At 41.3% G+C, this 24,122-nt stretch overlaps 1 protein-coding gene across 6 annotated transcripts in view; it reads left to right on the top strand.

The window, feature by feature from the left end:
* Positions 1-24,122, top strand: part of DGKB (diacylglycerol kinase beta) — a 255,173-nt gene that overhangs the window by 218,361 nt on the left and 12,690 nt on the right. For all 6 annotated transcript variants that reach the window (XM_083468107.1, XM_083468109.1, XM_083468110.1 and 3 more), the window contains one exon: positions 22,756-22,876. In XM_083468107.1, the coding sequence (XP_083324233.1) occupies positions 22,756-22,876 (121 nt within the window). The remainder of the gene's footprint in view (positions 1-22,755; positions 22,877-24,122) is intronic.

Raw genomic sequence — 24,122 nt, 5'->3', positions numbered from 1 at the left:
GATTTACGACAATATGGCAACGTGCTTTGTTATATGTGGGCAGAACCATATAAGCTACATAGGATAATGGAACACAAAAGTAAAATTAGGCAGACATCACTAGATTTGGAGTTTTAGAGGGTTTGCTTTAGAAAAGATAGATAAGGTTAGGTGGCTAGATTGAGTTTGAATTAATTTTAGCAGTAGAATTTTGCATATGCAATGCTGGATAACAGAACACAAAAATAACATTTTAAGTTTATTGGGAAAGATTGGAGCTCAATGATAAGGTCAGGTGCGCCAACTCTAGTGGGCCAAGGCATCTTCAGCCCCCTCAATATTTGTTGGGGGCCCAACGCCCTCTCCTCGTTTCACCTCTGCCCTCCTGCCTCTGCCACATACTTGCCAGAGCCCTTCCAGTCCCTGACATATTAGATGTAATGAACAATGTTCTGATACTATTTTTCACATTCTTTGAGTCTACCATTGACCTGTTTCCCCCCCGCACAATGAAAGGACTGGCAGCTGATTCTTTTCCTGACCTGAGCAAAACAATATTCAGTGCATCATTATATTATTTCCTTGCTCCAATTTGTAGAGAAGTGTTTGAGAGATGCAAGGAGCCATTTTAAATGCATTACTCTGCATCAAGCGACTATATGAAGACATTTCAGTGATGTCTTGCTGTCATTACTGGCCACTTAAATTATGTCTCCAGGTGTATCAGCACTATGCCAAAGCATTTGTACCGATCAGATACCTAAATCAGATACTGCATAGATATAAAAGTCAGGTAGTTAGAATAGCTGGCTCAGCACATGTATCCCCGTAATATTTTTAAAAAGAGGCTTTGTGTAAAATTAGACATTGTGAAATACAGTATTTCACATTGTGAAATGTAATAGCACTGATACCAAATATAACAAGAAAGTAGTCTAATAACATTCCATTGTAATTTAGGCACATCTCTCATGTTTACTGTCATAAAATTTTATGGCTGCACATAGCAGCCAAATTAGCTACAGGAAGTTAAACATTAATAAAGTCCACTTTAAGTATGCAAGAACAGACTAAGTCTTTTCAAAGGACTATTTAGACAAGCAGAATTCGAGACTTGAAAGTAGATGGTCTGTGCAGGCATGTTTTAATTCATAGGACATCGTCTTTTTCTTACGGAACTCAATGGGAGTCTTGTAATTATTTCAGGAAGAGCACAATTAGGCCTATCCATTTCAGCTAATCAGTAATTCATTTTAAATCTCAACTGTGCACTATTTTGAGTATTGAGAATTGTGGATATTTAGGAGTAGAATCACTCCCTTTAATATGCTATGGAGTGTATAAGGCATTGACATTGGCGTCCTGCAATGGCAACATGGGTCTCATTCTGAATGGAAGGCTTAAGTATATAACCCTTATTATTTAGTCAAGTGTAAGTCTGAAGATTTTCTAATATAGCTTCTTTGGCCGTATAGAATTATTTGATGTCAGCGCCTCATTCTGTTGTGCTAGTATCTGAATAGTTTTAAGTTTCTAGAAGCCTTGTGGCCTTCACTCTTGTTGGCTATCTCTACATTTTTCAGGATGGCTCTTTCTACATTTTTAGGGAATGGTTTCTATGTGTGTCATGTGAAGAAATACTTCCTTTTGCCTTTCATCACAAGTAGAGCCATTTTTTTAAAAGGTGTGTGTGTGCGCGCGCGTTAACATTCATTTTATCATATGATCTGCTACCTTTGTTTGCAAATGTATAGTCGTAACAACAAGAGGTAGAAATATGCAGAGAGGCTTTCTTAGAAAAAGCTACCAAATAAATGGTCAAGATTGTTTCAGAACTTCCTATTCTTGCAATGTCAAATTTTGATTTGCTTGCGGGGCATGTGCATGATCGATGGATGCAAAGAATGTCCCCTAGTTAAAGCAGTCTCCTCCTTTCACCAAATTATTCTGGTTCGTTTATTTAAAATATTTTAACCTGCCCTGTGAATCCACAGTGGATGAAACGGTGACTTACAACACAGTTTGAAGCATCAAATGTAAAACAAAAACCCCATACAGTGGTGCCCCGCAAGACAAATGCCTCGCAAGACGGAAAACCCGCTAGACGAAAGGTTTTCCGTTTTTGAGCTGCTTCGCAAGACGATTTTCCCTATGGGCTTGCTTTGCAAGACGAAAACGTCTTGCGAGTGTTCTGATTTTTTTCCACTAAGCCGCTAATAGCCTTTTAGCCGCTAATCCGCTAAGCCTTTAATAGCTACTAACCCCTTAATAGCCGCTAAACCGCTAATAGTGCTAAGCCGCTAATAGGGTTGCTTCGCAAGACGAAAAAACCGCTAGACGAAGAGACTCGCGGAACGGATTAATTTTGTCTTGCGAGGCACCACTGTATAATTAAAGAACACATCTGTGCAGGACAACCCAGGAGCAAACAAAACAAGCAGGAGCAATATATTACAGTCTTACAAACATCGCAAAAAGGTACAGTCTTAGCTTTACTCAAGAAAGCCAGAAGGAAGGGCACTAGGCAGACCTTCTATGGTGGAGGGTTCCATAAGCACTATGGTAACAGCCACTTCCCTTGTGGCCATTGCCCCACCTCTAGGTGTGAGGGAGGCATACCGAAAGGTCTCTTGGAGATTATGTAAGTAGACCCCAGAGGAACAAATGTGGTGTATGGGCTAGAACTGGGAAGATCCAGGTTGAGTAACCAGTCAGCCAGAAGCTCCCTGGGTGACCTTGTGCAAGTCAATGTCTCTCAGCCCATCTTACTCCACTCTGAGTATAAAAGGTGGGATGCACCCCATATTCTGCCCTTTGTCCTTGGAGGAAAAGGTGGGATATAAACGTAATAAATAACGCAATAACACTCATAACATAGGAAGCTGTCGTATACAGTGGAACCTCATGTAACATACCATCCTCCTTGCAAACGCTTCGAGTTACGAGCTCAGCTAACCGGAAGTAGATGCTCCCCCGTTGCGAACTTTGCCCCGGGATGTGAGCGGAAGTCACTTGCCGGCAGTGAGGCAGCAGCGGGAGGTGCCATTAGTGAAAGCATGCCTCATGTTACAAGCGGTTTTGGCTTAAGAACGGACCTCCAGAACGAATTAAGTTCATAACTGGAGGTACCACTGTATCAAGTCAGACCGTTGATCTGTCTAGCTCAGTATTGTCTACAATGACTGGAAACAGCTCTTGAGGGTTTCAGACAGGTCCCTACTGTATGTGGAGATGCTTTGGAACAAACCTGGGATACTCTGCATGCAAAGTAGATGTTCTACCACTTGGCTAAGTACAGCCTTTTCCCTGTGTAACAAAAATGAATATTAAAAGTGACGGGCTACAAGAAGATGCTGATGGAACTAGAGCATTGCTTGAGTCAAGTGTAGATAAAGGAAATATAACTGAGCCTTTAGTTCTGCTTTTAACTCAGTCCCACCAGCTTCCTCTAAAGCGTACAGTAAATCACAAATCTTAAGATAATGAATCCTGGAGATAACATCCTTACACTGACGCTGTGAAGGATGGCCACAACTGAATGCTGTTTGGTTACCAGAGAACCTGTGGTGAACAAGTTGCCACATACAGCATTTTACAGATAAGCGTAACTTGGGAAGGTTTAGGGTTACTTGTAGCTTTTGCATGGCCCGTAAATTAGGTCTGCTCTTCACTTTGATTTGCTTTTAGCATGCAAATCCGTATTTGGAGCTCTTAGTAACAGAAAACAATGAAGCATAGGAGGGAAATTAAAGAGCCATGACAGAAACAACAAGCATAACTTGTTTTTAAGTTTGCATAAGTCTCCTGTCTTGATTTGATTATTTTGTCCTGCATCTCAGCAAATAAATTATGGCAATCTTGCATAGTCTTCAAACAATTTGACGAATACTCACGAATACTCACACTTCTGTTTCTATGGGCCGGATGTCTTTCGGTTTGAGACTATGAGCTACTGGAAAGTTATTTTTACGAGCTGATAATGTTTAGTTGTGCAGTGCCATCAGTGTTCATTGGCACTTCATGTTGGGTTCAGTGTCTTTTCTGTCTACAATTCTCTGGTTTTATTAAAATGATAAATGCTACATTCCCATCACAGCAGGCAAGTCATTAAGACTTCTACACAACTCTCAAACGTTACAGTGATAATGGGTCCATTCTCTGAATTAATTCACTGCATGGTATAGTGACCAGAGGCTTGCTATGGCAGAGATGAAAAGGAACAACTTAGCCTTTGTCCTCCCATGTTGTTAGTCTCTGGTTTGCTTCCTTCAAATTGAGGAAATAATCAATAATACCAGCTGCAGCCGTTTCTGTCCCTTTGTCTGGCAGTCAGTCATTTTCAGCTGCAAAATCAAATCCGCAAAGCAGCTTGCAGTAACTGGAATTAGCAAGACACAGATGCCTATGACACTTACACAATGTCATTTTAGAATCAGAAAGTCTTCAAGACCTGGAAGGTAAGTGTTTGCATGCCTTTCTTTAGGCTTTGTTTGCGTGATCCAAATTACTGATGGTCTTACCTGAGATAAATTAGTGATTTTATCCCAAGTTAATAACCGTTTATAGGTCCTTCAGGCTTTCCTGCTGCTTCCTATCACAGGTCAGTTTTGGGTCACATTGAACTTGCTGTAAATGTGCCCAGTTTTACTTATGTGACATTTCTGGTCTTGATATTGTTGATAAAGATACTTAACTGAGGTGGATGCTAAATTAATCTGGGGTCCTGCACTATGCGTCACTCACTTGAACCTGAAGGCAGAAAGTAATTGGGTGGTTGTTACCATGCGATAATTGGCAGCAGAGAAAATTCACGTATCAAGCAAACTAGACTGACTCTTCCTAGAGCACTTAAGTAGTTATGTAAAGTAAGAGACTGCAATAATTATGTTAAAGGAATCGTAAGAGAATTTGCTTTCCTGAACATACAACGCTGAAGTTAACTAGCAAATATGAAAATATCCTGCTTTGGAGCATATATTTTTATATTAGCATTGGCTGCAGTTCTTTCACATGATAGCCATCACTATCCTTTCTGCACCATGAAATTTCAAGGCCATTTTAGATATTATAATTTTGTTTTGGGCAGAAGGCAACAGTCCCATGTTGTTTACCCACTGAAACTCTAAAGTTTGAAGTCACTTTGGATACCTACAGCATCCTTCTAGGATGCAACCAAAATAGGGACGACTTCTTCTTCTTCTTCTTTTTCTTCTTCTTCTTCCGTAAATCTGGTTTTTTTAAACAACAGCTCTGTAATACTCACCCATAAAAACTGTGATATCCCCAACAGCTTTTCTTGAACTTCACAAGTATGGAGGCCACCTCTAAAACCTGTTTACTTTCTGGAAGAGTGGGGGATAACACATTTCTTCAGTAATCTACTCACTGGAGATCAATTCTGAGTCTTTTCCTACATTTATTCCCCATACTGTTTTGTTTTTGTTGTTTTTTTAAAAGAAGACTTGATTGTGCAATATTTACCATTGCAAGAGTTTTATAGAGCAGCCTGCAGTTTCAAATATATGCAAAAAGTCCAAATTAAATGCCTTAATTTTCCAGGATTAATTTACCTTGATTTAGGAAAGAAAAGAGATACTGAAATTGTACAAATGGCAAAGTGTTAAACATGTCCATACAACATTCCTGAATTTATTAGTATGAGGTAATAATAAAATGAGCAGAGAGGCTAAAATGCTCATTATTGCAGGGGAAAAGGCGATTTCATGAGGCAGCAGCATAAAATTCCAAGCAGAACAGGTTTGTGATATGTTAATAGTGCACTCCATTGGGGGGAGGGGAAAACTATTTCCTGTCCTGTCCTGTCCTATCCCCACTGAGTCACTGAGTAGTATATTTTTAACATGAACATTTACCAAAGGAGTGCTTTTGTAAATGAATAGTGAGTGACATTCTCAGTCTTTAAGGCATTGCAGTATCACTGTCTTCAGTCAATAAGAGCTTGCAATGTAGGGAAGCATTCATAGCTAAATGACAAAGGCATGTATTTGATGGTAGACTGTGGGTTTGTCTATATACTTCCGTAAACCTTTCAGTCTACAGGTTTATATTATCTGGGTGTGCAGTAGCAAAGCCCAGATACATTGATTTTCTCTTTCTAATGAGACATCCAAGACCGTTGTCATTTTAATTTGGGACCTAAACTAATTCTGCGCTAAACACCATGCATGCAGAGTTTTTCTCGAGGGAGGGGTTAAGAAGGCTGGAAGAAAAAGTTCAAAACTTTTTCAGATGATATTAGAGGATACACAAGTGGACTATATATATTTACAGATAAATAAATCACGAGAGCCAGATTATTCCCAGGCATGACTTCTTAGGAGTTTCCAAAGAAAAATCTATAGAACCAGAAACAAGATGTCTGGCTGTTCATTAAGAACAGTTGATGCATCACAGGACAAAACAATGACAACAGGTGTCATCAGTTTGGCCCGTTTGTGGTTTGAACCATTCTGCCCTTCCAACATTTGTTTGGCAAAAGGAGATTGTTTTCTGGAATTCAAACACTATCTCTTTTAAGAAAAAAGTGTAATAAAAGCAAAAGCACAAGAAGAAATGGTTACTCACAAGCTCATATACCAAGTTGTGATTTAGCAGGCAAATAATTTTACCTGTTCCAACACTGTGTACTAATTATTACCAACATGTGTTTTTTTGTAATGCCTCAGATTATTTTAGAGACTGGAATACAGATTTATTTTTCTTTCCTTGTGAGCTGTTCTGTTCGGATTCTTTGAAAGTAGCTCCTGGATGTTACTATTAATTGCATGTAATTTATACCCTTCCCACAATGGGATATGTTCACTTGACTTGAAATCTAAGGGGAAGAGTTACCTCACTGTGTCCTTTCCATCCCCAAACAGCAATGTTAATTGGCCCTGAGTCATGATACAGATGACAAAACTACGACTTGGCATTCACCTCTGTGGGGTTATTCTAAGAGGTTATTCACACAGCTCCAAAGGCAGGCTGATATATATGGACTGTGAGTATTTTACGCTGAAATTAAGCCCATGGTGAAGCAATTGTTTGATTAGTTTACCACATGCCCGTATTCCAAATTTATCAGGTTGGGCTGACATTCTGTTGTGCTTCTGCTGTCTGGCTTTCAAAAGCTTTTACACAGCTTGGTTAAACGTGCCAAGGAGGGCACTAAGATTAATCAATGGCATGGCCACTTAATTGCATACTGAACTGTACTTTGGGATCATGATCCGTTGGCCCTGAGGTTTCAGTCAACAGAACTAGTAAGGAAGATGAACGAGCTATGAAAGTGAGACTATACAGAATGATTATGTGGGCATTATGCAGCAATTAGATGGTATTTTTTGTTGTAGCTTTTTTTTTAAAAAAAAAAATGAAAACTACAGGCATCAATGGCATCAAGGCTCTGTCTTGGCTACCTGCCTAGAATTTCAACATTCATCACAAAATAAAGAACACCAAGTTCCCCAGATGGAAGAAGCAATAGATTTGTTAACATTGTTATTACCATTGCTACTCCCTTATGAAGTAGGGACAAATTGAAGCCTATTTTAAACTAGAGTGATACAATTGCCCATTAATGACCAACTTTTCTACTCCAATCCAGAGGAGTTGCCATTTTAGGCTACTGAAGTAAACACAACACAGTCCCACAAAGCACCTTAAAAGACTGATTAATTGCAGTACGAGTGTTTGTAGGCAAGAGGCAAATGGAGAGCTAGATTTTTACATGCTGCAATGCATTCATGCACAATGAAACTTGAGCTGTTACACGCACAACACAATATACCCAGTGTCACATACCACCACAAACCCCTATGATTTTCTGTGCATTGTGCAGCAGCACAAGCATGAGACAATCCTGAAATTAATCTGTGTCCTCCATAAGATCAAGGCTTCATGTTTTTCATGTATAGCACAGCAGCTGGTACTGTTTTGTGGTTATTTATGTATGTACAAGGCCATACAGTTTGTTCATACATAGTTAAAAGCACCTGAAACCATTCATTTTTATCTCACTCTTGCTCCAAGAAGCTCAAGGTACCATATGTGATACTATACACAGCATTGCTGTGAGTTTGGTCTTCCCCAGTTTGGTCTTCCCCAACTTGGTACCCTCCTGATGCCGTTGGAGTCCAAAAAATCTGGAGGGCAGCAATTTGGGAAAGATTGGTTAGGTCTGGAGTACACAGCATGGTCCCCATCCGTCTGTCCCCAGATGTTGTTGGGCCCTATACCATCAGCCTCAGCCAGCATGGCCAATAGTCAGGGCAACTTCTGGGCAACTCGATGGCTACCACTGGATTAGTCAGAGATATAGTGGCTGGCCTAAGATAACCCAATGGTGCTTTGAACCCAGGTTTCCTTAGCCTAAGTACAACTCTATACCATGCTGGCTTTCAGTGGATTTAGGTGTGACACATTTCACATAATTTAGGGCAGATAACATAGATGCAATGATACCCCCAGTCCCAACTTAAATTTAGAGTTCAGATTTCTGGAATTGAAATATTAACTAGGTTAATGGTATATCACTCTGATTATGGGAACTTGCATTATTTCTTAAACTGCAGCATATTTGTTAAAAGAAAAGTATTTAAAATAAAAATTTTAATTGAATACCTATAAGTTTTAAAGCCTTATCAAGAAAAACAGCTACATTTCATTTACATCGAATCTCAACATGCTCACACCAGATGGTGCTTCATTTCAGGTCAGAAAATAATCTAGGAGTCTGGCTTTAAAAATCTAAGTAACAAGAAAAAAAGATGAAAAACAAGGAATTAAAATTTGCAAGAGCACTTTTCATTTAAAACCAGCCTTTCATAATTTTTCATATATCATTATTTAGCATTTATCAATTTCTTTTAATATGGGTGTAATGCATTTAAAATAAGAAATATTTAAATTATTTGGGTCAGTAATTTCATTCACACACACACACACACACACACTTTTTCTACATAGCATTCAGCTGTGTCTTTCCCCCCACCCATTTAATTAATTAATTGTGTAAGGGCTTCTGATTCTTATCAGGAATGCAGCATGTGGGGAGAATAAATTTGTCCTTTCCCTCCCCAGCCTAAATCCACCCCCAGTGCACATGGCTACCAGCAGATTTAAGTTTGTGTTGGTGTCAATGGGAACTTCTCTCTCTCTAAGAACTGATAACTTTCTTCCCCCACTTGCCCTGGCAATGTAATTAATAAAGGAAAAACTGAAGATGTAACAGCACATTCCTCAGTGTGTAGTTTTGCTCTGTGCTATTCGTGTTAGGGGGGGAAATGCTGGAGGATGGGCAGTTGAAAATTCAGTTGTCAAGAGAATAAAACTGTTTTTCATTAGAGGACGTGATTACAGTATAAACAATCATAATGCAACTTTTACACAAACACAGCAATAGAATCATTTGGGTCTCTTCTCATATATATATTTCTGAACTTGATAGTTATTTAATCGTTTCTGTGGTGTAGTCGGCACAGATGAAAGTTTCTTACTCCATCATTCTAGTGAATCAGGCGCTCTGGTAATAAACCTGAAAGAAGTGTGTGGAAGCAAGGTCTTACGTCGCCTATGAGTGTCTAACATGCCAGTGATATCAGTCGGAACCTCTCGTGGATGTTAGTAGAAATGGACATACAGATTTTATCCAAATGGTGTAATCTATAAAGGATCATTTTTTTCATATTATTGCCAAAAAAAAGTCCTGTTCGTCTAGGATGCTCCATTCCATTTCTCTCTGCCTTCTCCATTTTCTTTTTTCTTTTTATTCTCCATCATTCCATGGTTCTAAACATCCTTAGTCCTCTTAAAGGAGGTGAGAGAAATTCAATTCAGTTCATATTTAAAGGTAAAACTCCCTGATTTTTGCTTTCCAAAGCGATACAAAAAGAAACACTCAAGTATCCTTTGAAATTTTCATTTTTCTGAATGGGGAAGTGAAGTTATCCAGCCAAGTAATTGTGCTAAAGTGTGCTTTAAAATGCATATATTCATGAAAATAACATACTAAAATGCATTATATTAGGGGAATTGATTTGTAAAAAATTGCAAATGAGACAAAATTGCATACAAATTTATGTATATTAGGAGAAATCTGTCTAAAGCACTGATGAATTTTCATGAATATTTTTTAAAAAAAATACCCAAACTGATGGAGAGAACTGAACATAAGGTTGGAAAAACGAGAAATTGAGAGAAACATCTGCAATCCTAAATAAGTTTACTAGTGGGTCAGTCCCATTGAAACTGGAGGGACTTAAAAGCATTCTTGTTCTACCAGCCAGTAGTGAAAGGCTTCTCAAATATTGAATTTTAAGTCTGTCAAGTAAAACTCTAGTTCTAGAGCTCACTACAAAGAAGCCTCTGAAAACACAGCCCGTGATTTATTAACTGATAGCTGTATTGAAGGAGGCTGTTTGTTTATGCAAAGCTACCCTCATCCAAGCAGATCAAAGATGATACAGATTGTTGGTGGGGAGGGGGAATTGTGTGACTTCCATCTTCAAACTAAGAGCCAGCACTGGGATGAATGAAATTTATCACATAATCCGGAGCCAGATGTATAAAATACTCCAATGCATAGGATGGGGCTAGGAGTGTAGGAGCTAATCTGATGTACACAGATGCTTGCTGTCAAGATTTCTCAAGCTGCCCTGACATTTCCTTTGCACCTGGCACTGGAGGTGTCAGCCATGCCAGTTTCGTCCCCCCAACACAGATGTTCTTGTTGTGCTATTTTGTATGTGTAACATTTAAGTTGATGTTTAGCTCAAACACAGCACACATAAATACTGTAATCCAGAGACCACCCATTTATTAGTGCACCTGCATCATTCACTTCCTTTCATTCTTTTCAAAGTGTTGCAAGTTATCTCCTGCACTTCTGGACTTAGTGTCGAGACTAGGGGGCTCACCCCCCCCCCTTTTGTAAGAAGGAGAGGTTAAAATGTCCCTGTTGCTTTCCTATGTATAGATGACTTACGCTTTTGGAAGGGAAAAATATTATACTGCGCACATCATACATAGTCACAGTGTGAGTTGCAAAGCACCCTTTGGGTTTGCACTAAAGCCACTCTATCTGTTGTCTTGATTTACAAGAAGCATTATTTTAAAGGCCTCTATTTTCTCATCTAAGCCCTTGAAATACAAATACGGCGCAGAAAAGCACTCGTCCGCATACTTAACTTTAAGCACATAAATAGCCCCATTGAAGCATGCATTTAAGCCTAAAGTACAGCCCTCCGTGTCAATTATTTCAATATTTTGTTAAAAAAGGATTCTTGCCAAATATGATCAAGCAATCTTTTCCATTCACTCTTATCAGCAGGGGGCTACAGAATCCTGCCACCAGGCTTCCCCCCTCCCTCCTTATGAACATAGATATGCAAATCAGACACTTTCACCCAAACTTTACTCGTTAGCATAATTTAGGGTGACTTCACATGGGTGTTGGATTTGCCCTATCTGCTGTTTTTCCTCTCTGTATGATACTTTTCTCCTCATGGAGGAAAAAATATCCCCCCCCCCACTTTGTTATCCCAGTTTGGAGAAGTATGCCTCTTTGGTAATGTGCCCATGTGGCTTATTTCATATACAGTGGTTCCTCGGGTTACAAACACCTCGGGTTACAAACACTTCGGGTTACAGACTCCGCTAACCTGGAAGTAGTACCTTGAGTTAAGAACTTTACCTCAGGATGAGAACAGAAATCGTGTGCTGGTGGCATGGCGGCAGCGAGAGGCCCCATTAGCTAAAGTGGTACCTCAGGTTAAGAATGGCTCTCCGGAGCAAATTAAATTTGTAACCAGAGGTACCACTGCATTTTTATTAAAGCTGAATTGTTGGAACAAAACCCCTGTTTTTGCCAATCAGATTTTGAGCCTTGTCATGTTTCAGAATTGTTTCCTATACAGTTTCCCTCAAGCAGCTATTGGTGCTGCCAGAGTTTGTGATGTGGCTTGTTTGTGATCTCAGAGAGGTCTTAGAAAGTTTAGGCGGCGTCTCGTCCCCCACCTTGCTTGAATGTTCACACATTTGTAACAACTTGCACAGATTTTGATGTGGCTGTAGCCTATGAAATTGTTTGTCAGATGTAGGGTCTGCTTCTCTGTGAAGCACAAAGGAACCATACCATATGCATGTGAAAGACCACCATCTTGACCATAAATGGACTGTTTGTTGCATTGATATCCCAACTTTTTCTCCAAGGAGCTGAAGGTAGCATGCATAGATCTCTCCCTGCTCAATTAATCCCCACAACAATCCTCACTAATTAGTTTAGTGAGCTTCAGGACCCAGTGGGAATTTGAACCCTGGTCTTTCAGGTCCTAGTCCAACATGCTAACTGGTTCCCTTTGTCACTGTGGCATCTGTGCAGGGCTGTCCAACAGAAGCCTTCTGAACAGTTCAGTGTCCGCTGCTCAGGGTGGGGAACCACAGTCCTGGGAGATGAATGAAGCCCTTCAGGCCTTTCTGCCTGCACCGCAAGACTCTCCCCAGCTCCCACAGTCACTATCCTGTCGCATGTTCACCTCAAGTGCATTTGCCTGACTATATTGTGCGTCTGAACAAAACAAATGCATCTGGCTTGCCCCAACAGAAAGATGCAAGTTGGTATATATGTGTGCTTAGAAATCTCTGCATTTTACATGCCTCCTGGGCAGAGTACGTGTCAGAGCAGATCCCCAAGGGTTCCTTGATACTCTATAGTAGAGTTTCTCAATCTTGGGGCCCCAATTCTTGGACTCCCCCTTGTTATTTCTAACGGAATTTCACAATTGGCAGTAGTTGAGTCACTGTGTGGTTGGCACCCTCAAGACTCAGGAACCCACATGTTGGAGGTCTAAGACCAGAGAGGGTTAAGCCAGGAATTTGCCCTGTTCTCCAGGAGAAGAAGAGGGCTGGAGAGTTGGCTTTATGCTATGTCTCAATTGCAAGGGATTGGCTGGAGGAAGACATGGTGGTCTGGGGTCCCAGGATTTAACAATTAACTGGTTTCCCCATTTACTTCTGGGGCTGAACGTGACCCCCCCAAAAAAGTGGTGTGACAGTTCCTATTGGGTAAGAAGACCTAACTGGCAGCACTGCAGGGCTGTTGTTGGTCAAGGAAGGGGGCCTGAGAGGCTCTCCCTTCTTCTCCATATGAGATGCTCTGGAAACATTTATATTGAAGAGCAGCATATATTACACCAGTTGCTGGGAATCGCAGGTGAGAAGAGTGCTATTGCCTTCATGTCTTACTTGCAGGCTTCCCACAGGTATCTAACTGGCCATTGTGAGAATAGCATGCTGGACCAGATGAGTCATTAGCCTCATCCATCAGGCCTGGCTTAAAAATTTGAAACCATTGCCTTGTGGAGGGATGGGTAGTGTTTAGTGCACTTACAGAACATAAGCCACCTATAGATAGTCCATGCATCTAATTGTCTGAGGGGAGAGGAAGATAAGAGACCTGCAGGTATAGGGTGGTATAGAAATTTAATAATAATAAGTATGGGAATCTGACTTTTCATGTCTTTTCTATATCGTATGTAGAATTGTGTCATGGTAGCATCATTAAGGTTCAGAAATGTATAATGTGCACTTTTTAAGTTTCTCCATCTGCCCGTTCTCCGTGGGGATACTAATCCTCCTGACAAGTGCAACATGTGACCTTAGTTTCCATTTAACCAAATGCCTGAGAACTGAAACACGTTTATTTGTGCACTCTGAAGTTTTTATTACTCTGGTTCATCTCACATTTATAATTACCTATCAGCAGTCCGTCCCTCTAACAGCAAATGCCGGTGTTGAGTGCCGACAGAAATTCAGCCAAACTGGAGCTGCTGAGAAACCGGAGGGAGGGTAGCAGTATGCTGGATTTGCAACAGTACAAGCGTCCTTCAAAAGGAAAACCTAGCAGGGATAGCTGCCCCCAAGTAGCCATGGAATGTTGTGTTTAAGTTGAAAAAGGGGGAAATGGCAAACTGGTGAAAGGGGGAGTAAAATGCTATCCTTCAGTTTCTAACAGTGTATACTGTATGGTATCTTGGAGGGGGAAGGCATGACTGACTAGCTGGCTAGAACTCTAAACAGGAGCACTCCTGTTCGGCAGTGAAGAGGATGCTCACTGCCAAATTTTGATGCCGGCGCCACTTGTTTCTCTCCATTAACAATCTCTTCTTGCCATTAACCCCAGCCGTCACCTTGATGAAGGTGCAGGCATATGAACTCCTTTGGAAACAGTAAGTGGTCCTGGATTGTAGGGTTGAAAAGATCTAAGCCAATGAGGGTGCCTCCACCCTTGCTTACACCAGGAATGGGTACAATTTTTCTTCTTCCCCTAGGAAGCAACTCATTTGCTTTTGTGTATGACTTGGGCTTGACCATGGAGAACAGTCCAAGGAAATATGGGTAAAAACACCAAAGCATAAGACACTGAGATATCTTCACATTCTTAAATTTTTTCCTTGGTGGGAAAGGGTAGGGAAATAACATTGATAAATGGAGTATTTATGAGTGGTGAGTGGGGGAGGGGGCTTAATTGAAATCCTTAATTGTGTTTGTCTTTTATTCATGTGAATACTGTGTGAGATGTGCAATTTAACAAGATGCACAACTCAGATGCAGATTGCATTGATTCAACTTTCTCGGTTCCAGTATCTTTTCTTTTCTAGGTAAGGGCATGTTTATAGACCACTGAAATGTATAATGTTACTAGAAACCATTTGAAGTAAATGCCAAAACTGTTAGAAGTAATCTGAGAACAAGATCTATTTCTGTTAGTGGAAACGGCCCTGATTTGTTCATATTGTTTGTGCATGATGTGCAGCAATCTGATATCGCCCGGACAAACAGGAAGATATCAGGTTTGAATTTCTTAAATATCCAGCTAAAAGCAGCGAATGGTCTGAGCACATTAAAATTCCATTTTCCCTTTACAAGTGTTTGCTTCAGATGACCCCCACTGATCTTAAATATATTTCTGTATCTGTAACTGAATAGAGGTTTTTCTGTACATCATGTTCTAATGATACTCTGGCCTTTAGCCAACAAGGCACTGAATAAGGCTATTTTTAAAATACAGAAACTGGGAACAGCTGCAGCAATCAAATTTGATAAAAACAGAGAAGAACTTTGCTTCCCCCTCCCAGTGTTTTTTTTTTTTTAATACAGTTTGTCCAAGTTCAGAATCCTTTCATAGAATGGCTTTTGTTCCATTGCATGAAGGGAACCATAAAACCAATATGGTGAACATCCTTTTAAAACAAATAACTTTTTTAAAACATACGGCTTAAAATAATAGGCACCTTTTTGCGTGCATGGCCAGCTTCAAAGCAGAATTATGCTTCCAACTATTAAAAGAATAACTGTCAAAAGAGAATACATTTTCCCCAAGGTATACCAAAGGTTTTCCATAATGATCTCCTGAAAGTGCAAGATGAAACCCCTTGTTTCAAAATGTTAGAACCCTAGAAGTTGGTATTTGTTCTTAATGCTATATTCACAGAGGGAAAGAGAATAGTGCTTTCAATGCCCAAGTTCTTTTTTTTTCCTTTTTCATTTTATGCTTTATTATTAATCAGGAAGTGTGCTTGTTTAAAGGGGACACACATACACTAAAGGAAAATGCTTCTTAAAATTTCTCACAATTAATTAGGTCTTCTGTTTTTCTCCTCTTACTTTCTAGTTAGAGTAGATGATTATATTTAGACTCTACATCTGCCACTTTAAGCACATTTTGAATCGCCTTTTACCGATGTATGTGTGGAAGACAGAATGGAAGATCATTATTATAATTATAAATTTATTTGGACTCTGCCTTTTTCTCTGACGTGACTCAAGGCAGCTTACAAATAAAAATAAGGCAGCTTACAAATAAAAATAAGAACTGCTAGAAATATCGGGGAGGGGGACAATCATTAAGAAACAAATAAACACTTATAAAATTAAAACTATGTACATATATTAAATCTATTAAAACCATACCAATAATAGCAATGAAAAAGAGCATGGCAGCAGCCCTTTCATTAAAAGTAGCCAGTTCCCAAAACCCTCTTGGAACAAAACTGTATTCACCTGCTGGCGGAAAAATAACATGGAGGGACCCGGGCTAGCTTCACTAGTGAGGGAATTCCAAAGTCTGGGAGCAGCCACCAAGAAGGCTCTCTCCCACATCCCTAAGGGTGTCTGTGAGGGTTGCAGGATGTTCTTGGGGGACAGAAGGCGGGCAGGTGTGGAGGATTCCCTGGTCCCAGGTGCGCAGCCTGGGAGTCATTTTGGACTCACAGCTGTCCATGGAGGCACAGGTCAAATCTGTGTCCAGGGCAGCTGTTTACCAGCTCCATCTGGTACGTAGGCTGAGACCCTATCTGCCTGCGGACTGTCTCGCCAGAGTGGTGCATGCTCTGGTTATCTCCCGCTTGGACTACTGCAATGCACTCTACGTGGGGCTACCTTTGAAGGTGACTCGGAAACTACAACTAATCCAGAATGCGGCAGCTAGACTGGTGACTGGGAGCGGCCGCCGAGACCATATAACACTGGTCTTGAAAGACCTGCATTGGCTCCCAGTACGTTTCCGAGCACAATTCAAAGTGTTGGTGCTGACCTTTAAAGCCCTAAACGGCCTCGGTCCAGTATACCTGAAGGAGCGTCTCCACCCCCATCATTCTGCCCGGACGCTGAGGTCCAGCGCCGAGGGCCTTCTGGCGGTTCCCTCATTGCGAGAAGCAAAGCTACAGGGAACCAGGCAGAGGGCCTTCTCGGTAGTGGCGCCCGCCCTGTGGAACACCCTTCCAGCAGATGTCAAGGCGATAAACAACTACCTGACATTCAGGAGACATCTTAAGGCAGCCCTGTTCAGGGAAGTTTTTAACGTGTGATATTTTATTGTATTTTTGGTTTTTATGGAAGCCGCCCAGAGTGGCTGGGGAGGCCCAGCCAGATGGGCGGGGTATAAATAATAAATTATTATTATTATTATTATTATTATTATTATTATTATTATTCCTCAAACATCTCAAAACCATAGATGTCAACTTTCAGATTTAAAAATAAGGGATCAGCAGCCTCAAAAATAAGGGATCAGCAGCATAGCTGTCAACTTTCAGATTTGAAAATAAGGGATCAGCAGCCTCACCTGTCCCGGAGACAGTCTACGGGATATCTAACAATCTGGGATAGCAGCGGGAAGCAGCAGGAAACTGCACTGAAATATGGGAATTTCCCACAAAAAAGGAATGGTTGATAGCTATGCAAAACCAAGGCAAGTTTGAGGGAATATGGTCTTTCAGAGATAATGTGATAGTACCTCACTTTGTTTGGGTCAGGACAGCACAGTTGGGGCTCTTACAGAGCCCTACTCCCAACAGTTCATTTTGTATTAGAAAAATACCAGTACAGTACTAAGCATTTGCCGTAGACTCCAGGATCAAATAATACTTAATATACCGGGGATGAGGAACCTGCAGCCCATGGGCTAGTTCTTTTAATCTCACCTTTAAATTCACTCCTTGAGTGTATTGTAGGCATATTGGTAATTCTTATCCAGAAATGGGGAGACTGTGCCTTCCCAGGTTGTGTTGGACCACAACTCCCAACATCTCTAACCATGGCCGTGCTGGTACAGTGCCATATGCCGTTGTATCTCAGGTTGCAGTTCACAACCCAGAGGTGATTCACGCATGTCCTTGACATCTCATCAGTCAGTTACTCAAGAGCCGGTGTCTTTTGGCTCACCATATGAACCGCCCACAGTGTTGTGCACCAGTGAGGATGAGGCAATGTCAAGTGACTGTAGCAACTCTGTAGGCATCATGTCATGCAGTCATCAAGTGGCAAACTCAACCTTCACCTTATTTTGGGGTGAGCGTGGAAAACAGCTCTGTTTACACCAGATACTGTGTAAGTGCCTGCAAAATGCCTTGAAAACTTTCCTTTCTGAAATTGGACCGCTGACAATGCAACATCATTTGGTCATTTATTTTTATATCCAAGCATTGAGACATTTTGTTACGGTTAGCAATAGTTCATCTTAAAGCATACAAACCTTTGACGTTAAGCATGCCTTTGGCACTCGCTGCAGCAGCAGTTCCTGTCTCTGTGTATGAAAACGTCTCTACCTTCCTGCATATTGCAAAACTGTGTTGTTTTGGTTGGGCTGCTTTTGGGTTTCTTTCTTTCCTTTTTTTAATGCGGCACTCAAAGCAGACACTGGTGAATAGGAGAGCCTTCAACTCAGCACGTTTCCAAGGGCTCTGGCAGTAAGCCAGATCTCAAAAGCCCATGCTATATTTTAGCTAGAACCCAAACTTTTTTTTCCCCCAGTGTGATGATTACCATGCTTTAATTACATTTAGGAAGCCTTGTATCCTCATCTCTCTAAAGACAAACTGCCAACAGGGAGAGATTTACCACCAACCGTTGATGTTTTTTATGTAAATGTACTTGACTAAGTGCAGTAACCCCAAATTCTAATAGAGACTTTCAATCTCTTGCCAGGTCTGCAAGTGTTTATATATGGCCAAGATAAATTGGATATTTACAAAACAGCTTTATTATAGGGGAACAATCCTCCATGTGTAAATCACCACTTCTAATCATAACACTACTGGGTTCCTTTCCACCCCAGCTCTTGTTTATGTCCCTTGATTTATATTCACCGAGAAATGTTGAAATGTAGTGTTTGAGGCAATGGCCTGGTATTGCCTTGTAGCGCAGACTTCTCAAAAGCTCTCGAGGTTCTTCAGTATATTATCACCATCTTGGTTCGGGCAGTGCAATAAGGGAACAAGCATTCACAAACGCAGCATTGCTTAGATTTCACTTTGTCCCTTTAATTGTTCAGACAGCCTGATGGGAGGAAATGGAAGGGAAATCTCCCTGGTGACTTCATCCTCTCTCCCGCCCAATCCACCCCATCCCCACACTTTGGGAACGAGGGCAAAGGGTCAGATGCCCCTCTCCACATGCCATTCGCATGCTGCTGACATCAGCAGTCACTCATGAGAGCTAGCTTTGTTTACCAACTGTGCTAATCTGAAGAGAGGCGTGAAGTAGTTTGGTTTGTGGAAGAGGGCAGAAGCGGCATGGTGCTGTGCAAACATTCCCACACAGTCTGATAGGTCATTCGCACAGAAAACAAGTGAAAGTCTTCATGTCGTGGGCAAAGTTCAGCGTAAAGCCAACAGGCTCTCAAGGTGAAAATTCTGAGCCGGCGGATGGCCCAGAAGGGGGAAATCAGAGACAGAAGATTTTCTGGTATGGATTTTTAAAAATAATAAAAGGACCCTTAAAAAAAAAAAAAAGGATGCAAGGCCATCATAAGATAATACTCAGTGGGTGTCTGTATTAAGCCATTGCCTCTGGACTTACACTAACAATGGAGTGTGGGCACACATTGTAGGAGTACGTTGTGCTAAGTTTTGCTCTCTGCTTGTTTTGTCTTTTACGTTTTTAAAAATGAAAATACCTTTTTTAAAATCTCAGCAAAAAGAAGATATGCAATAGTTTTGGGGCAAGGTTATGACCCTCTAAACACATCGCCCATTTATCTGTATATATCAGTCTCCCCCTCCTTTTCTGGAACTGATTATATTGCCTAATCTTGCCCCACTCTCTTAAGACAGGAAAGTTTATAGTCTAAACCAGGATTGGGGAACCTTTTTCAGCCCAAAGGCTACATTTCTTAATGGGCAACCTTCTTGCCAAGGAGTGTTTGTGTGTGTGCCAGTGTTGAGCAGGGCTAGAGGCATAAGTGCGTGGAACAATGACTGTGATTCTTACTTTTGTACAGTAGGCTGTATTTCAGCTGCATAAAAGTCAGAGGTTTTGTCTACCCACACTTCTCTCCATCAAGACAAGCAACCTTGAACATCATAGTTCAAGGATGCTAGGCAAATGCAGTTGGAGAGAGTGAGGAACAGAGCCATTGAGGAGTGTGGCATGGAAATAGGGGGCATGGGAGGAGTCACAAGACAGTGCTCAGTTTGGAAAGCACCAATCAGCTGTTGGGGGAAAGTGGGCTTGACTTACTACTCTCCCACTCTCGCAAGCAGGTGATCAGTGCAATAAAATATAATGGGAATGCCAATCTCTTTGGACCTGTGCAGTAGGAACTAAGAGAGAGAGAGAGAGAGAGAGAGAGACTCATCTGCATATGGGAATAAATTTTGGGTGCAATTAGCACATGGAACTCTGTTTCTGTGTGCACAACTTGGTCCTGAGTAGGTTCAAGGCATATTTAATTCACACTTTTGGTAAGTTCTTCCATTGCTGTGCTAAATAGATATGCTTTAATGACCTCATTAAAGAGTGGATAGTGCTTGTTCAGAAGAAGTTCCAAGTTCCTTGGGTCTGCTGATTTCCATTCATCAGTCACACAGTGAACTTTAACCAGATCCCACTAGCACTGCAGGGTTGGAGGAAGAGAAATACTGCCACTGAACTAGCATAGATCTTTAAAGATATAAGAAAGTGTATTAGTATTTACATCTCATATGTTTGTATGACTTGTATATGTACTTGAGTAAGTGCAATAACCCCAAATTCGCACTTGTGTGGCACATGTGTGGTTGATGTTTATTCTATCATTCCTGGAAATAACATTTCCCATTAAAACTGATATTAACAACTAATCTATGAAGCAGGGGCATTTAGGCATCTAGAACTGAAGTAAAATGTTCCTGCTCCTTGTCCATCTGTTCCTGGCAACAAATTTGAGTAATCAATGATGTCTACTTGCTTTTTTAAAAAGAAAAAGTTAATACTTTTCAAATTCTGTGAGAGCATCTCTCTCTCTCTCTCTCTCTCTCTCTGTGTGTGTGTGTGTGTGTGTGTGTGTGTTTTTGTTAGTTACCAAAATAGACAAAGAGCACCTTAAATGATTATACCTGTCAGACTGCATTCGTAAGTCCACTTGCACTCAGTGGGACTTCATCCAGAATAAACGTATTTGACATTGCAATGTACAGCTGCAATACTATGCATACTTGGGAGCGAATCCCACAGAATTCAGTGGGACTTGCTTTTGAGCAAACATGCATAGGACTGGACCATAAGACCACATTCTACTTCCTCCACATACAGAAAATGGAGTGCAGTGAGGCACATTATAGTGTACTGTGATCATTCCATGGCATTTCCGTGCACTCTGGTTTCCGTCACAGTGTTCCATTACGCTAGTAGTGGTTTAGTTATGCTGGCCACATGACCCGGAAATCTGTCTGTGGACAAACGCCGGCTCCCTCGGCCTGAAAGCGAGATGAGCGCCACAACCCCATAGTCGCCTTTGACTGGACTCAACCGTCCAGGGGTCCTTTGCCTTTTTTACCATTCCCAGCCTAATGTTGGGCTCATCATCCACTCTTTTCGTGGAAAAGGCTGCAAGGTGGCATGAGTTCCTAGAGGCTAGTGCCTTCGTCATCCAATGCATCAACATTTTGGGCCCATTTTGGATGTAGCGATTGTGCTTTAATAAACCATAATGTATTAAAGCAACAATAAATTGCAGGCCTACACTCTCTGCCACCCCATATCTCCTTCCCTTGCAAATTTAGCACTTTAATCTTGGACTGTTTGAAGCAGGTGTCAAGAACTTTGAGCCCTCCAGATGTGGATGAACTTCAACTCTTATAATTCCTGGGCATTGGGCGTGCTTGCCGGCACTGATGGGAGTTGTAGTTCAACAACATCAGGAGGGCCAAAGATTCTCCACACCTGGTTTAAACCACAATTCCATTACATTTCAAATGAGGAACTGTGGTTTAATGTCAGTTTACTAACCAGAACCTGAAATTGTGGTTTATTCTGACCTCAGATCCTCATTGGAAAACAGTTGTATTAAGCCAAAAATTAAGACAGTTGTATTAAGCCAAAAAAGAATGTTTTTCTCCTACTTCCACTTCAGGCAGTTTCCCAGGCTAGGGTATTGTATTAATATTTAAACTTTACACCTATTTTGAAAAGTCTGAACATATTATCTCTCTCTTATGGTTTCTTATGATCGGTGGAAATAGCTTTTCTAAAAGCTGCTTTCGGCTTTAGTTTTTCTGGGGTTTTCCCTTTCAGTTGACATGTTTCAATGTTCCAAGACAAAATATTTCTAATAAAAGAATCACACATGTGACAATGGATCGTTCTTCCATCCTGGTCTTATTGAGAAACAATGTGGCATAAAATTGTGGCAAGAAGTTATTAAGATCTGATATTGTCATGAGCTCGTGTCTCCACTTAGCAAAAATAATGATCCTGTCTTTCATAGTTGCTTTTTGACAAAAATTGAAAAATAGCACCTTTACCTTTTTTATTATTTTTTTAAGAATACAATTGACAACTCTGCAGAACAATGTGAACACAGCTGTTTCCATCACAGAGGGGGGAAGGGCAAGAGAGTTTTCTTTGCAGAGGAGGCCATAAGAACATGGAGCCAGTAGCCCACCATGTTTCAGGGGAGATTTATAAGAACAGGGAGCTATTATCTTGTGGATAGTGCATAAAGACATTAATAATTTTAGTTTTACATATATTAAAGAGCCTGAGAGTATGTAAGAACTTTTACTCAATGCAGGGGCCTGAGCATGAGATTACAAGAAACATACAGTCTCCGAAACCTAGATGCATTCTCTCTTTCCTGCAACATTAGTAATACAAAACAATGTTTTCAATTGCACATTTTTAGGGATCTCTGGTGAGAGGGGAAGAACAAGACGAGGAGCTGCTGTTCTGGGCAGCAGCGATGCTTATCCTCCATGGCTTCTTCCTCTGTTCTAAGTGTTGTGCTTTTGTTTTCAGATCTCAGTGATCAGCTGGTGGAAGTGGTTGGTCTGGAGGGAGCCATGGAGATGGGTCAAATATACACTGGGCTGAAAAGTGCTGGGAGACGTCTTGCTCAATGCTCATCTGTTATCATCAGGTAGGAACTACATTTTCCTCTGCAAAAGTAGGGTTGTGAATTTACTGGTTGGACGGAACAATATTAAAGCAGGGACCACCAACTTCTTTGGACCAGTGGGCACATTTTGATGGGGGCACTAGTCATAAGTAGCTACTATGGAGCGCAGGGTGTGGCTTAATGCAAAATGGCTGTGAATGGACATCATTCCATTCACCGCTGGAAATTAGGAAGCAATGGTTGGATTTCCCTCTTGGAAACCCTATTTGCTTCTGGGCCAGTATGCTTGTCTGCTCAGCCAAATCCTTCATTGTTAGCATGATACAAAGAGATCAGCCTGTAATTCGTTGGGTCAGTCTTCTCACTTTTCTTATATATTGGAAGCACAGTTCCTTCACTCCATCCTTGCATAATTGTCCTGTCTAGACTGTCACTTGGAACATGGCGGGGGGGGGGGCAATATTCAGACCACTACCTAGCATAAGTCTTCAGAAACTCTGGTGGTATAAAACCATGTCTCAGACCATTTGCATTTACTTTTCCAGTGGACTAAACACTGTATTTTGCTTCTGTGCCATTGTTTAATCTTAGCAAACACATTCTCCTTATATCCTTATATAGATAAAATGGCCCCATCCATGCACAGGAATGGAGGTATCAACAGCCTTGGGCGAGGACCCACATTTTGTACCAAGTATAAACAAATGTTCGGGATGCGGGTGGCGCTGTGGGTTAAACCACAGAGCCTAGGACTTGCCAATCAGAAGGTCGGCAGTTCGAATCCCTGTGACGGGGTGAGGTCCCGTTGCTTGGTCCCTGCTCCTGCCAACCTAGCAGTTCGAAAGCCCGTCCAAGTGCAAGTAGATAAATAGGTACCGCTCCGGCGGGAAGGTAAACGGCGTTTCCGTGCGCTGCTCTGGTTTGCCAGAAGCGGCTTTATCATGCTGGCCACATGACCCGGAAGCTGTACGCCGGCTCCCTCGGCCAATAAAGCGAGATGAACGCCACAACCCCAGAGTCAGCCACGACTGGACCTAATGGTCAGGGGTCCCTTTGCCTTTTTATAAACAAATGTTCAGGGAAGGAACCCAATGAGGACTGAGCATGCTTCATGGGGCTTGAATGCCCATCTGATTAGGAGTGGAGGAAACAGCAAATAAAAGGGGGGGGTGAGAGAGGAGAAACAAAAGAGAATAGGTCCCCTCCTCCTCCTTCTTTAAGCAGTTTTTTCTAAGAGCCCCAAAGTATTAGTAGCAAAAACATTCCT

This window comes from Podarcis liolepis (genome assembly GCF_965112155.1).
Source record: "Podarcis liolepis genome assembly, chromosome: 12".
In the NCBI taxonomy this organism is placed as follows: domain Eukaryota; kingdom Metazoa; phylum Chordata; class Lepidosauria; order Squamata; family Lacertidae; genus Podarcis; species Podarcis liolepis.
This window is presented reverse-complemented; position numbering and strand designations above follow the sequence as displayed.